The 14,522-nt window shown below is 38.5% G+C and overlaps 1 protein-coding gene across 1 annotated transcript in view; it reads right to left on the bottom strand.

Moving 5' to 3' along the window:
• Positions 1–14,522, bottom strand: part of Cdh2 (cadherin 2) — a 209,752-nt gene that overhangs the window by 174,131 nt on the left and 21,099 nt on the right. Inside the window, exon 2 of the mRNA XM_076836787.2 lies at positions 7,035–7,146. Coding sequence (XP_076692902.2) covers positions 7,035–7,146 — 112 coding nt within the window. The remainder of the gene's footprint in view (positions 1–7,034; positions 7,147–14,522) is intronic.

Raw genomic sequence — 14,522 nt, 5'->3', positions numbered from 1 at the left:
AAGTGAGAGGGAAGGCACTGGGGAATGAGATTGGTCAAATTTTGTTATGTATATGCACATTTGAATATGTCGCGATGAACACCACTATTAGGATAATTATAATCCACCAACAAAAAATTTAAAGGAAACTGTATGCTGAAATCCTAACCATCAATGGGATAACATTAGGAGGAGGAGCCTTTGGGAAATCAAGGTCATGAGGTCTTTATCCTTATGCATGGGATTTGTGGCTCCAGAGAGCTTCCCTGCCCCTTCTGTGATGTGAAGCTGCAGGGAGAAGATGGCTTCAGAGAGGAAGCAGACCCTCAGCAGACCTCAAGTCACCAAACCTGTCAGCTCTTCAATCTTGGACTTCCCAATCCTTAAAACTGTGGGAAACAAATTTCTGTAAATTATAAGTCACCCAATCTGTGGTATTTTATTTTGCTACATTAGCTTAAAAAACTAAGGCAACAATTTACAGACAGAAGAAAATATTTACAAATCATATAGCCGATAAAGGCCTTGTATTCAGGATATATATACATATATATATAAACTTCTCTGGACTCAGAAATAAAAAGATAAGCAATTAAGCTTAAAAACAGAAAATAGATTTGAATAGACATTTCTCAAAAAAAAAAAAAAAAAACAATACACAAAAGATACTTAGGAAAAAATACTCAACATCATTAATCATTAGGGAAATGCCAACCAAAACCATAAATGAGGTACCACTTCACACCCACTAGGATGGTTACAGTCAAAATAAATGTGAAATAGCACATGCTGGCAAATGTGGAGAAACTGGAATGCTTGTCCATTGCTAGGGAGAATACTAAATGGTTCAGGTGCTGTGAAAAGCAATCTGCTAGGTCCTCAAAAAGTTTAATACAGAATTACTATATACCTCTCAATTCAAAAACAGGTACTCAAAAAAAAATACCTAAATACATATATTGTATGGGCATGTTCATGTCAACACTATTCTCAATAGGCAAAAGGTGAAAATGCTGCAAATATCCATCAACAGATGAATGGAGAAAACTTATTTATATGATATCTGAATGACCATTCGGCCATGGAAAGAAGTGAGGTATCCATACAAAGTAGACCACGAATGAACCTCTGAAGCATTACGCTAAGTGAAAGAAGCCGAAAGGACTGTGGAGCTGGAAGGGAGACTAGGGAGAAAGTGCTTAACAGAGAAAGGACGTTCCTTTGATATAAAGGCAATGGATTTGCACACAGTTGGTGGTTGGACGACATTATCAATGTACTAAATGCCACCCTACTGCTCACTTTAAAATGGCCAATTTTATGTCATGTGAATTTCACTTTAATAAAGTACTTATTAAAATTCAGCATCCAGCCCCTTCTCCTACCTCCATTGCTACCACCTTGGTCCACATCACCACCTCCTCTCACCTGGATTACTACCAGCCTCCTCATTGTTCTCCCCTTCTTCTCTTGTCTCTTTAGTCTTTTTTCAACACAACAGCAAGAAAGATCCTGTTTGGAAACTAAGATCATGTCCCTCCTCTGCTGAAAGCCCTCCACAACTCTTTACCTCTTTCTTGTCAAAGCCAAAGTCCTTGGAAACCAAAGGAAGGCACCAGGTGCTCTGAACTCAACCTTGTCTTCTTCCTTTCTCCACCCTGATCAACCAGGCTCACTGCTGCTCTGGGCTACTCTTCAACATTCTTGAAGTATAAGAATACTGTACCTTTTTATTTTGCCTCAGGGCCCTTGCACTTGCTGTTTGTTCTGTTTCTAATGCTACTCCCCAGATAGCTACAGCTCTTGGACCAACACCAACATCATTACCCCTAATGCAACACTGTCTCATCTGACCATCCTATTGAAATTGCAGAAGAACACATTTTCCTTATTTCCTTTCTTAGCTTTATTTATTACCATCCAACACACAGTGCATTATATTTATTTTTCATATTTATTTTCGACTCCCCTTAGGTGTTGATCAGAGAACCTAAAAGGACAGAGAGTAAGGATCTTTTAAGGACAGTCTTTAAAGCACGTGGGTACCTGCTTGCCAGTGTTTCTAAGTATGGTAGATGTAGAACCATGAATAGCTCTCTTTTAACACATGTTTCCTGGTTGCACGCTTTTAAAGGAGCAAACCACAGCTCCTCCCAGTCCCTGAAAGGTAGGAACAACTTCAAAAAGATCTTAAAAAGAACTGACCACTCAAACTGGTGTTTGCAGCAGTGCATTAAGAAACCTGAACTCAAAACACATCCAAACAAATAGAAAAACTTCCCTGTATTAAATAAAGTCTAAAGGATCATAATAAAAATAAGGATGAAAGTCTTTGGTTCTTTTATTGATCTTATTATATAGTTAACTCTTCTTAAAGCAATAATAACAACAACAAAAACATTTTGCATATGATAAGGTTTTTAAAATGTCAACTGCTGAGAGTATATATACCTGGCTGCATTTCCTTTGTGCCTCCTTAGGAGTTTATCATCAATATCCTAGAGAACAATCTCCCTATTTAGTACCATTTCCCACCATCAATTGGAAATCAGTAAAGTGCAGGGACCTGCCTGGCTTTATGATCAAGATGTTTATAAAACCTACCTTTCAAATATTGTAAAATATTTACATAGTCAATAACAACAAACACTTATCAAAAAAATATAAACCAAAACCCATGGCTTCATGAAGATTCATACAAGCTTCTTTCCCGATTTAGTAATATATGCCATATAAAAATATTCATATTATTAAGAAATGGTGCAGCTGTACAGTCGTATCATCCTACTAAAGTAATAAAAACTGTTTCAGTACTGTTATCTGAAGATGTTGGGCTGCAGCTCCCACGTTAATGCAGTCAGGCCTCAATCAGTAAGCAAACTAATCTAAATCAAATTCCCTCTAGTTGAAAATAATCATCATGTGCTGCCCAGAGGTGGTGAGTATGAATGGATGACTGAAAATATTCATGGTAATTGCCAGTTGCTATTTATGCTGACCAGATTTGGAGGAGTTTACTTAGTATCTGAGCATGCAGACCACCAATGCTAAACATGTAGGAGCATCACTCAACCAGCACACTCAAAGCAGCCTGGGATCTTCTCTGCAATGTCACAGTGTGGTGGTTTTTTCTCAGTGTCAGATATGCTGCTGGTGACGGAATGGAAATTTATGATTGCAGTTATTTTATTTCCAAATAACTTGCTACCATATCTAGCCCAGTGGAGTGTAAGTTAAATATTAAGGACTAAGCAATCACTTCCAAAGCCCTAGATTTTTTCTATTTACTAGCAGGCAGGTGCAAAATACTATGAGTGAAAACAACTTAAAGTTGTTTTGTTTTTTTTAATTATGGGGTTGTTGTTACTTGATAGTCCCCAGTTCCCAAATATATGTGGCCCCATGCGAGTCAGGGTGTTAAACGGGTAAGAAGGCCAGCTCTTTCCACGAGACACCTAGGCTTTTAGGCTAACTCCCATCAGCCTTCACCTTTCTCTGTGTTATAGACCATAATGGTCTTTATCATCGCCATCATCAGAACTAGATTAGGTATCAGGAAACCTGAGTTCTAATTCCAGGTCTGTAGCTAACAATCTAAAGAGCTATATAATCATGGGGAAAGCCTATAATCTCTCTGAGCTCTAATTTGCTTGTCTATAAAATGAGGGGGTTGGCAATAAATGCTTTAAAAACAGAATAAAAAAAGGCAAGGCAAAAATGACTACCTAAGCACAACAGAATTGATCCCAACTTATAAAGGCAAACAGATGAGATGTCATAGGATAAAAAAGGAATGCCATCTCTCCAAAAGAGAAAGAGAGAAATGAAAAAAAAAAAACATTATGACATCACATGGTGATGAAGATACTCAAAAGAACTGACATATTGTAGTCGTATGAACATAGGACTAAAACTGTCAACTGTCAACTGTCAACCTCTATATTTCCTTTGACCTAGTAACTCTACTTCTGAACACAAATTCCCAATGAAAATATCCCTAAAGAAAAATCAAAGTTCTCTAAAAAGAATCTCCATAGCAGCACTATACATATGAGGGGAAAATTGGAAACAACCTGTATGTTCAAAAATAGAGACACAGTGAAGCAAAATCTGGTTTTGCTAACAAAATAGAACACAGGCCTCTATGGCCATTTTTTTTTTTTTAAAGCCTGGACTATCTTCAAACAGCAGAAGTATTCATGTGATATAACAGGAGATGGAAAGGTGGGTCACAAAATGCATTCACTGTCTTGTGATTTCCCCAAAAAACACACAGGTGAAAATCAGAGGAGAACCTAGAGGGATACAACTAGTTCTTCCAGTTTGTTATTTCTGTAAAATTCATTACAACAGCAAAAAATTCAAAGGGCACTGGGGAGGACAAATGCCCCCTGAACTAGTGTTCTGATTGTACTTTTCATGCTTCTTCTATGTCATTTTTCTAGCATGACTAACATCACCTTATACCTTCACCTGAAGTTTCATTTTCCAAAGTACTTTCAAAAGGATTGCTACTTGCTTGGAAAATGATCAGAATCCATGCATACACATCAAAATAATAAATTTCTGCACAGATGTATCCTGTGAAACCATACCATATGGATTGGTGGGCCTTTGTCCTCTTCTCCCCAAATGTTATTAAGAGGAAATGAAAGGAAACAGCAAGAGTTAGGAGGCATATTTACAAAAAAAAGAAAAAAGAAAAGAAAAATTCAAGGTAAAAATGACTCTAAAGTCAACCTTAATAGGGCTGAATATGCCATGAAGTGAATGCCTTGGAAAACTGTCATGTACCTCTTATTCTTTCCTTAAACACTATAGGTCACTAACCCAAGAACAAAAGTAATCACTGTGGTTGACTTGGCAATATATCTTTCTGCTATAGTGTATTTAGGTAAATGGACTTAGAGAATTCATAGATATAATTATAGCATGATATTCAGCTTTAAGGTACAGAGACAGCTTTGGATTATCATCCCTCTGAAAACTTCAAAAAAAATACAAAACTTTAATAAAACCTAAAATCATTTTTAATTCACAGTTCTCCAAAAGAAGCATTAACTGGTGACAACAGTCTTGGAAAGAGAAATGGTGATGTTCCCCAGAGCTGAAGTAAATTTTCTTCCTTTCAAAGTTTTTTTTTTTTCCTACTAATCAATATTTTTAAACAGAATGTTTTAAGTTTTAAGACACTGGTGTCCTCTAACATCTTCTGAGAATGACTAAAAAAAGTAATGGTGTGTCATCTGGAAATGCTACCATACAATCATACACACGTCTTACAGTGATGGCTAGAGCTCAAGTCAAAAATATTTTTAATCCATCACATTTACAACTTCAGCAAACCTCTGAAGTTTCTAGATTATACTAAATAGATACTGGCAAGAAGCTATGCCTGCTTTCTACTGTTACAAGCATCGTCTAAAACTTAGAATGTAAGCTATCACGTTCAAAACTATTCAAAAGTCAAAGTTAATCTAAGTCAATGGTTTCTAGTGATAGACCATATGTTTATTTGTAATCAACAAATTATAAGCTTTTAGAAAATGGAATTACCCTCTTAAAAATGATTCCCAAATGTATATTGCAAAATGCAACAGATTCCACTGAATTTTTTTATCTGCCTGAATTATTCCATAGAATCATATTAATATATTTTGCAATTCAAACACTATTTACACATCCTATAGGTTCTAGGAGGCCTCCTTATAATTTACAAATTTAAAGAAAATGACAAGCAGGCAGAACCTCAAGATTCACATTAAATTAAACAAACTTTACACACTGTGATTTGAATTAAACCACCATCATGTGGATCCTTACCCAAGAGATAAGATAGAAATTCCATGTTTAGACAGACTAACTCAAACATTCACTCATTAAAATACCATGTAATGAGGCAGTGACAGGAGGCGGCCTTTAAGAAAATTAAAAACCAACTTCAGAGAGATCACATAGGTGTGAGCCCACCATGATGTAAACAGAAATTAAAATAAAATGTAAGTTCCTCCAAAGAACTTCAGTGGCTAAGAGGCCATTTGCATTGCAAAGTCCTCTGTCTACTGCATTCTTAAGAATTGTACCAATAAGATTTGTCAGTGCTATGGAGACACTTCAATTAAGGCTATGTGGTAGAGCTCTGTGTAAATTAATTAGTTGAGGTTACACAGACTTTCTAAATGAGGCTCTCTAAAACAGCCTCAGAGATATGCAAGATTTGCAAGGAATTAAAATTTAAATACAACTTACTAATCAATTCTTCTTGCTTTCACATTTCAATGACATTTGGTGTAATGATAAATAAGTCCATGAAAATACTACTAACCAAAATTTTATTTGCTTTCAATTGGAGCTTAAGGAAGGGACTTTCAATTTTACTTCTGATACTCAAGTTTTATTCCAGATTTTATCTAGACTTGTTGGCAAGAGTTTTCATATGATAACTATAATGAACTGGATCCATATTTACACGGAAAATGAGTCTATATTTGAAATTCACATATGCTACAACTAAATTAGCTATCTAGTAATTTCTATAAACAATGTCATAACAAAAATACAGATTTCATGCTCCTGCACTGAGACATTACTTTTTAAATTTGTTTATTACAATTCAGCTGAATAATAAAGTTTGACATGTTTTATTAAAGATAATATTATAATAACTTCCTTTCTTTAATTCAAAATACTACGAAGATGTTTGCTGCAAATAATTTTGAAAGCTATCAGAACCAAATGTCTGATAAATATTTTTCTTCAAAATAAGCAAAATGCATGCAGAAAAATTGTAAGAAGGTTGCATAATGGATCTTACTGTAAATTGAAAAAGGAAGAAATCTGAAATTTTCAAAATACCAGGAGCCTTCTAATTATGTACATAAGAGATACATGAGCTCTTCTGTAATCCTAAAATAAAGTCCCTACAGTCTCATTATAGTGATTGTGAAAAAATTCATACTTGTTATACAGTGGAGATGATTCAGACATTTTTTAATGGCTAATTTGTTTCAAGAGCATGGACAGCGTATGTACAAATATATCTTTTGAGATTGTACCATTGAGAAGAGGCTGTCCTTCATGCACATCCTTCGATAAGACGGCACTGTAAACATCTTCAGGAAATCCAGTCTTGCATAATGCGATTTCACCAGAAGCCTCTACAGAAGCCTGCAACAGAAGAAAAAAAAAAAAAATGTTGCTACCTCCTTCAACTGAGAAACAGTCCACTTGGCATCCAGCCTCATTTTTTCAACTATCTTGTACAAACAGCCCCTTTGTTTCTGAAGGGTTACAATTAGAATGTAGAGGGCAAAGGGTTAATCTTTTTGATAACTGGAGTAGAAGAAACAAATCCCACTTGTCTAGTCCAGTCAAATCTAAATAATACACATTCCAGGTTCTTCTAAGGACTGACCATTTCCATTAAAATGGCCATTGTGACTGAAGAACTAGCAAGTGGGAGTGGAGTTGGGGGAGGGCCAAACAGCCTGGGGGCCCCACATATCCCCACTACTAACTGAAATTCTCATGAAAAAAAAAATGTATACATTCAAGAATGCAGGTTTTTTTATATCCTCACCTAATTCTCAATGAAGTCTGTTTCAACATGCCCCCTTCATTAAAGAATGAAATTATATTGGGCTGGGGATGTGGCTCAAGCGGTGGCGCACTCGCCTAGCATGCGTGCGGCCCAGGTTTGATCCTCAGCACCACATACAAAGATGTTGTGTCCGCCAAATACTAAAAGAATAAATATTAAAAAATTCTCTCTCTCTCCCTCTCTCTCATTCTATCTCACTCTTTCTTTTAAAAAAAAAAAAAGAATGAAATTATACTAGACTTACTGCAGGATATAGGTTATTATACATACCAAGTCAAACCAAACAATCAAAAGTTTATGTTCTTCTAATTTGAAGGACAAGGTTCTATCAAGCAATATCTATTATAAATAAAGATCAGTACTCTGGTGTTTCTCTTTTCACACTTGAAATTAGAAAGTAACCAAGAATCTCCTGCCGCCATATACAATCTCCCTGCACTTAAAACTCTGTTACACCAAGTGCTATTGTACTAACCTTCCAAGTCACTATTTCTGGCCCTACTAACTGGAGCACAGGACAATTTGCTTCAGCAGAACTCCAGATTCATTTACATTAATTACAGGAAGGACTCCCCCTGCAATGATGGAGTTCCAAACACAGGAGGAGAAGGGCCCATGAAGGCCCTCCCCAGGAGTCATTCCAGTGGCCTCATAGGCAGCACTACAAATAGTGCACTGAATCGAAAATTGAGAAAAAGAAAAGGAAGCCTCAGAAACAGAGATAACTCAGAACAGGTGTGTGGATGAAGCCATACAGTACAGCTTCATAATTAAAGGAACACCCAGATTATACATGTGAAGTTTTGCAAATATGTCACCAAAAAATCCAGACTATTCTCATAGTTAAATTGTTCTTTTCCAACCTGAGAAAATAAAGAAAATCAATTTCGACTTTATTAAAGATCATACAATAGTGGCAGTGAGGCACTAGATCAGATCCATCAAATTCGTGGGCAGTTTTTAGTCTGTTAAATGTGCAAGAACAGATTATAAAAAGTGAAAGATACAGAGAAACCAACCCCCATACACAGGGGTGAGCAGAAACTGGTATAGCCCCTTCAGTACAATTTGGCAAATTTCAGTGACGATGAACGTGGGTGTGTCCTACATGGTAGGCAAACTCCTGGGGAAACTCTCTGGTGAGCGCTCCAGTAGACATGAGCAGGATGTTCAACAAAACATGATTGTAACACCAGGAACCTAAATGTCCATCACCAGGAGAGTGTGCTAATACATTTTCACAAAGACATAAACATGGAATATCCAAAAACATTCAAATTGAAGAATTGGGGCTACATTTATCCACAGGGCTACCTCTCAAAAACAAACAAAAAAGTTCCTTTAAAAGTTATGTGTAAAACTGAAAGAGCAATTTAATTATAAACCAACCTAGGAATGCCTATTGTTTTTAGTAAGTTCAAAAGCCTATTTCTGTGACATTCCAAATTCAAACTGAAGACAAAGTACACAGCATAGGAATCTTGCCAAAAAATAAAAAGTATGATTAATGATTCAGTTTATATAAAATTTAAACACAAAAGATAATAAAATGTTATGGACACATACACATGTAGAAAGAATATAAACACACACAACACAGTGATCGTAGCTACACCTGGGAAGGGAAAAAATAGAGAAAACATCAGAAGGATTCTACAGAGAGCTTTAAATTTATCTGTAATAATTCATTTCTTTTCAAAAAAGAATCTGAAGCAAACAAGGTAAAGTGTGAAGGTCTACATAGGCACAGGGTTATAAATCATATTACTCTATACATGTCTTATTTGTTCTCTATATTTCATCACGAAAAAGAAAGTATTAGGAAACAATTGAGGAGTAACAAGTAAGGCTTCCCATGCCATCAAGTTGGGGACATGAGCAGACATCATGATACTTGGCACCTGCAATTACCCAGGCATGACCACCAGCCTGGAACAGAGCAGGCACTCAGTAGGGGAAAGTTTTGCACTTAGCTGACCAACACAAATCCAATAACGGGAAGGCCCCCAGTTTGCCATATTACATTCACAGATGGATCGTGAAACTGTGTTCTACTGCCATATTAGGGGGTCTGCCTCTTCTCTAGCAGGGGCTCCCAAAGAGGAAAGCTATGCCAAGGCCTAACCCAAGGAAGTAGGTGACAGCAGAGCTGGGCAGGGCAGACTGCCAGAAGCAAACAATGGCAGGCAAACTGCAAAGAGGGGTCACATTTCAACCTGGGCATGAGATTGGGACAGCCTGCTGTTTTATAGGAAGGCACTGAGATCAATGAAACGTAAAGACTGAAGGAAGACCTGAAGCTTCCCTTCAACCACAGGACTGGCATCTATCTAGCTTCCCGCAGATCTGCCCTGAGGAAGGAATTAGCAGCAAGGGGACTCTGGTCCAAACCCACAGGAAGGGGATTTCCAGGCCACAGAAAGACCATCAGGAATAAGGTGGATGTTCACTTCTGATGCTCAATATCCCCCTACTTTCATAAAAAGGAATTTCTATCAACATGTTACCTGTTACCTATCCTCCCTGTGCTCATTTTCCTCACAATACAAAAGGATACCTACCTGCCTAGGATGACCATGAGAACTATCAAAACAATATTTGTAGAATACATCTCTAACAAATCTTATCTACTCACCATAAAGACCCATGGAGGCTCTGTATTACTTTGAGATTTTGACAATCATTTTATGTAGCCAAAGACTTTTTTTTAATTCTTCTTCCTCAAAACAAAAATGGATCCACAAGATAATATGCTATTATTCATCTATAACATGTTTTCAGTCTCCACTGAAGCATTAAAATATTTACTTCTCTCCACTAATTTTTTTATAGTATCTCTTCTTAGTTTCCAAAGTAACACAACTAATAAGTTCAACAAACAGGAAGAACTCAAATAAATGAACTCTTAAGAGTAGAGGTACTGAAAAAAAAAAAAAAAAAACTGGAGATAACGGAAAGCTCACTTTATGCCAACCACTGTGCTAGTAGATCCATATCTCATTTAATTCTCCCAGCCTGAGGCTGGGACTGGTACTAGGTCTGAGATTGGCAAGGAATCACAGAGTTGGTAAGCAGAATCTATCCAGGAATGTTAAATCCCCTCTCGAAACTTCTGATGGTAATTGGCTTTGGAACACAGAAAAGTTCTTGAGGCAAACCAATAGCTACAGTTCAAATACTCTGCAATAGTAGTCCTCAACTAGGAGGGGGAGTCGACCCCAGGGAACATCTGGCAGTATCTAAACACATTCTTGGGTATGTGCTTTGGAGTGGGGTGCTAACTGGTTTCTAGTGGGTGGAAACCAAGGATGCCGCCAACCTTTATACCAATCCCAAGACAAGATCCACAACAAAGAAGAATCCAGCCTAACATATCAATAGAGCCAAGGTTAAGGAATACTGTATACAGTGACTTAAGGAAAAGGAGCATCCATCTCACCGTTAAACAAGCTGCATAGGTGAGAAGCGCACTATTTCTTCAAATAGCCCATAAAATTCTTGCTGGGACACCTTCCTTTCCCAAAAGCCAAAACTCAGCCCCTGTGGTTTATTCCAACATTAACTGATCACTCTGCCAGGCCCAGGATGCAGCTCTAGAAATTGAAAAAAGAGGAAATCTCTCCCCTCAGCAAGTTCACAGTGGATATAAAGAAGAGGTTGTAAATAACACACATTTCCCTATATCCGAACAGCTGGTCACCTAGCTTTTGCTGTAAACATAATAAATAGTATCTCCTATTTTCTATAAAGCAGTAAATATTTTAGGCTTTGCAGGCCATGGGGATCCCTATTGAAAGTGCCCAGGTTTACTACTGAAATGCAAAAGCAGCATTAGACAACCAGAAAACACGTGAGCATGGCCATGTTCGCTCCAATAAAATTTTATTTAAGAGCACTGGAACTTGAATTTCACTTAATTGCGAAGTGTCAAAAATATTATTTTCCTTTAAAAAAAAAACAAAAAAAACATTTGAACATTTAAAAATATGAAAATCATTCTCGACCATACCAAAACAGGCCATAGAACTAGAGGTTACAGATTCTTGGAATAGTATAAATTTTATATAACGTTGCAATCTCACTTAATTCTCACAAGAGTCCCCAAGGAGAGAAAAATTATCAGCATTTTAGAAATGAGCCAATAGGTTCTCTCACACAGTGAGATACCCTCACATCCAAGGAGAGGAAGAGGAAGGACTCCGTAGTCTTTCAAAGTACAACAAATAATTAAGATTCTCTCCAGAAACATGTACTAAATGTCCATGGTACTGCAAAGAGAATAAGATCCAGCCCCTGCCCTCATGGAGATCAGGCTGAATGATGCAGAGGTTATAAGAAGGGCCCAGGGAAGAGGGTCAGAGCACCCCAAGTAGATGCCTGGTGTAGCAAGTTGGGGGAGGAGGTGGGGGCAGGAAAGCCATACCAGGCACTCACTGCTTAAGTTAAAATGAGGCAGCAAGAAACAGGATAGCGCCCGGGAATTATAATGAGTTCAGTGTCGCTGGAGTCCAAGAAGCAAGGCAGGAAGTCAAGAGTTGAAGCTGGAGAGTTAGTTGGGGTTAGATGGTAGATGGCTGGGGGCTTGGGGTTATTCCACTGGTTATGGGGCGAGGAAAAGAAACCAGGAGAGTACAGACAGATTGTATTCAAGAGAGAATCCTCTGACTGCTTTGTGGGAAATAGGGTGGGTGACAAGTGACAGCCAGGAGACAGCTTAGGACACAGACTTAAATCAGCGCAGGGGCTGCAGGGATGGAGAAGGGGCAGATTTTTATCAATATGCAGACAATGAAAATCAATAGGGCTTAGAGCAGGGAGTCACGGTGGGAGGGAGGGAGGAAATGATGTCCTCCCCCCCTATTTCCAGCTGAGTGACTGTGAACACGAGTGCCACAAACTAGAAAAGATAATCGCAAAATTATAATGCCAGGAACAAAGTGCTAAAGAAGCAGAAAGAAGGGGATGATAAATCTGCCCGTGGAAGTCAAAGGAGACTCCATAGCTAAAGTGACATTTAGGCCCTGACTTTAGAGATGATTAAAAATTTGCCAGGAGAAAGAAGAGGAAGTTGAAAAGAGCGTCCCAGGCAAAAAGGTACAGCAGAACAAAGCCCCTGTTGATTTACGTGGAGCTTGCTGTTCACCAGAACAACGCCCATGTCGCCACTTCATTCGCTGCCGATTTGGGGTCTCTAGGAACAATGATTTTCATTTAACCCTTGGAAATTTGACCTCAATAATTAGTAATTCTAGCTTTTTTTTTTTTTTTTTTTTAGTTCTTCCTCCCAGCTTTCTGCATCGTGAAATTCTAATGAGACACTCCAGTGTCTTCATAAAACTGCAACTCAGATACTGAAGACTGGGCATACCATGTGCCAGACGTGACACTTCCGACAGACTCAGAGCTGTATGCTGAGCGCCTGCCTGAGAAGGGACAGCGGAGTGTTTGGAGCTTGGACTTCTAATATTTCCCACTGCCTGATGCTGAATGCCAGCCATCAGTACTGTCCATGAGACCCTGGAAAAGCCATGGTTCCCCCAACTGTACAAGAAAGATAGCACGTAGCCATAGGGCAGCTGCGAGGATTCATGAGTTAACATGTGTAAAGCTCTCAGAAGAGTGCCTGGCGCCAGGTCATTCAATGTATCAGCTATGAGTCACAGTGGTCCCAATACCATTAGGTCACCAAGGATCTGGCTTGTGGTATGTCTGTCACGTACCCTAGCACACCACTGGGGACATTTGTTTAAGATACAGATTCTTGGAACCCAAGACTCACTACCAAAGAATCTCAAGGAATGTGGTAGATAAGCCTGGACATTTAACAAGTGTCCTTGTGCATGTGGAAACACACATCCAGCTCTCATCTCCACCTCCAGAAAACTTTCTAAACTCCAAAGACAGCGCTCCATCATTTCAGGCCCAGTCAAGTCTTAATAACTTGGCAACAAAATGGAATAAAGAAAACATGACTTACTGGGCACAGTGGCACATACTTGTAATCCCAGCAAGTAGGGAGGCTGAGGCAGAAGGATTGCAAGTTCAAGGCCAGTCTCAGCAACTTAGCAAGACCTTGTCTCATGATTAAAAAACAAACAAACAAACAAACAAACAAACAAACAAAAAAAGGTCTGGGAATGCAATTCAGTGGTTAAGTGTCCCTGGATTCACTCCCTACTACTCATTCTGTCCATTCTGTTACTGGAAAACGATGCCTTTTGATTGTGTGGTTTTGTTCTTAACGGGGACATCACCCCATCATTGCCCATCCTTAAAGTGATTCATCCTGAAAATGACAAGCAGTGGGTAAGTCCTCGCAGACTACCAGGGCGAAATTCCTGCTGGTCAGAGGATCTGAACTCATTTAGTGCCGCTCCCTGCTCTTACACAATCAGCTCACCTATCTTGAGTTTCAATTTCCTCTTACAAGTATTTGCTCTACTCTTCCCAGGCTGAAGATCGACCTCCTTGTCTAAAAAGGCAGGAGTGTAATAGGAGTTGAGGAGTTCTGCTTGCCTGTTGGTATTAGTCTCTCTAGTTCTGAACTTGGTGGTGACATGGTTTTTTGTTCTTGTTAAATTTTTTTTTCATACTGCCTCGATCCTGTGAGCTTTCAAGCCCTGAGTCCATGACATTTTTAGGTTCCTGTTAGGAGTATTCTTTTTTATACTCCTCCTTGATCACTGGATCTTGCTTTCCAATTTCCTCCAAGTCACTCCTAAATCCAACCTCTTAAATACTCCATGTGAAGCCCACAATGGACTGGCTCTTCAGTCCGCTTGCCTCTCCACTTTCTTCTTGATCAAGATGGTTTATGACTACTGGCTAAAAAATGTCAGCCCACACCCAAAGAGAATCATTATCTTTTCTTTCTAGTCGGGATGACTGCTTAACTAAAGCCTAAACTATGTTATCACACCTCTTCTTCCATCACAGGTTTTCC

The sequence above is a fragment of the Callospermophilus lateralis genome, chromosome 17 (genome assembly GCF_048772815.1).
Source record: "Callospermophilus lateralis isolate mCalLat2 chromosome 17, mCalLat2.hap1, whole genome shotgun sequence".
Classification (NCBI taxonomy): Eukaryota; Metazoa; Chordata; class Mammalia; order Rodentia; family Sciuridae; genus Callospermophilus; species Callospermophilus lateralis.
The sequence above is the reverse complement of the archived record's forward strand: the minus strand, read 5'-3'. Positions and strand labels throughout refer to the sequence as shown.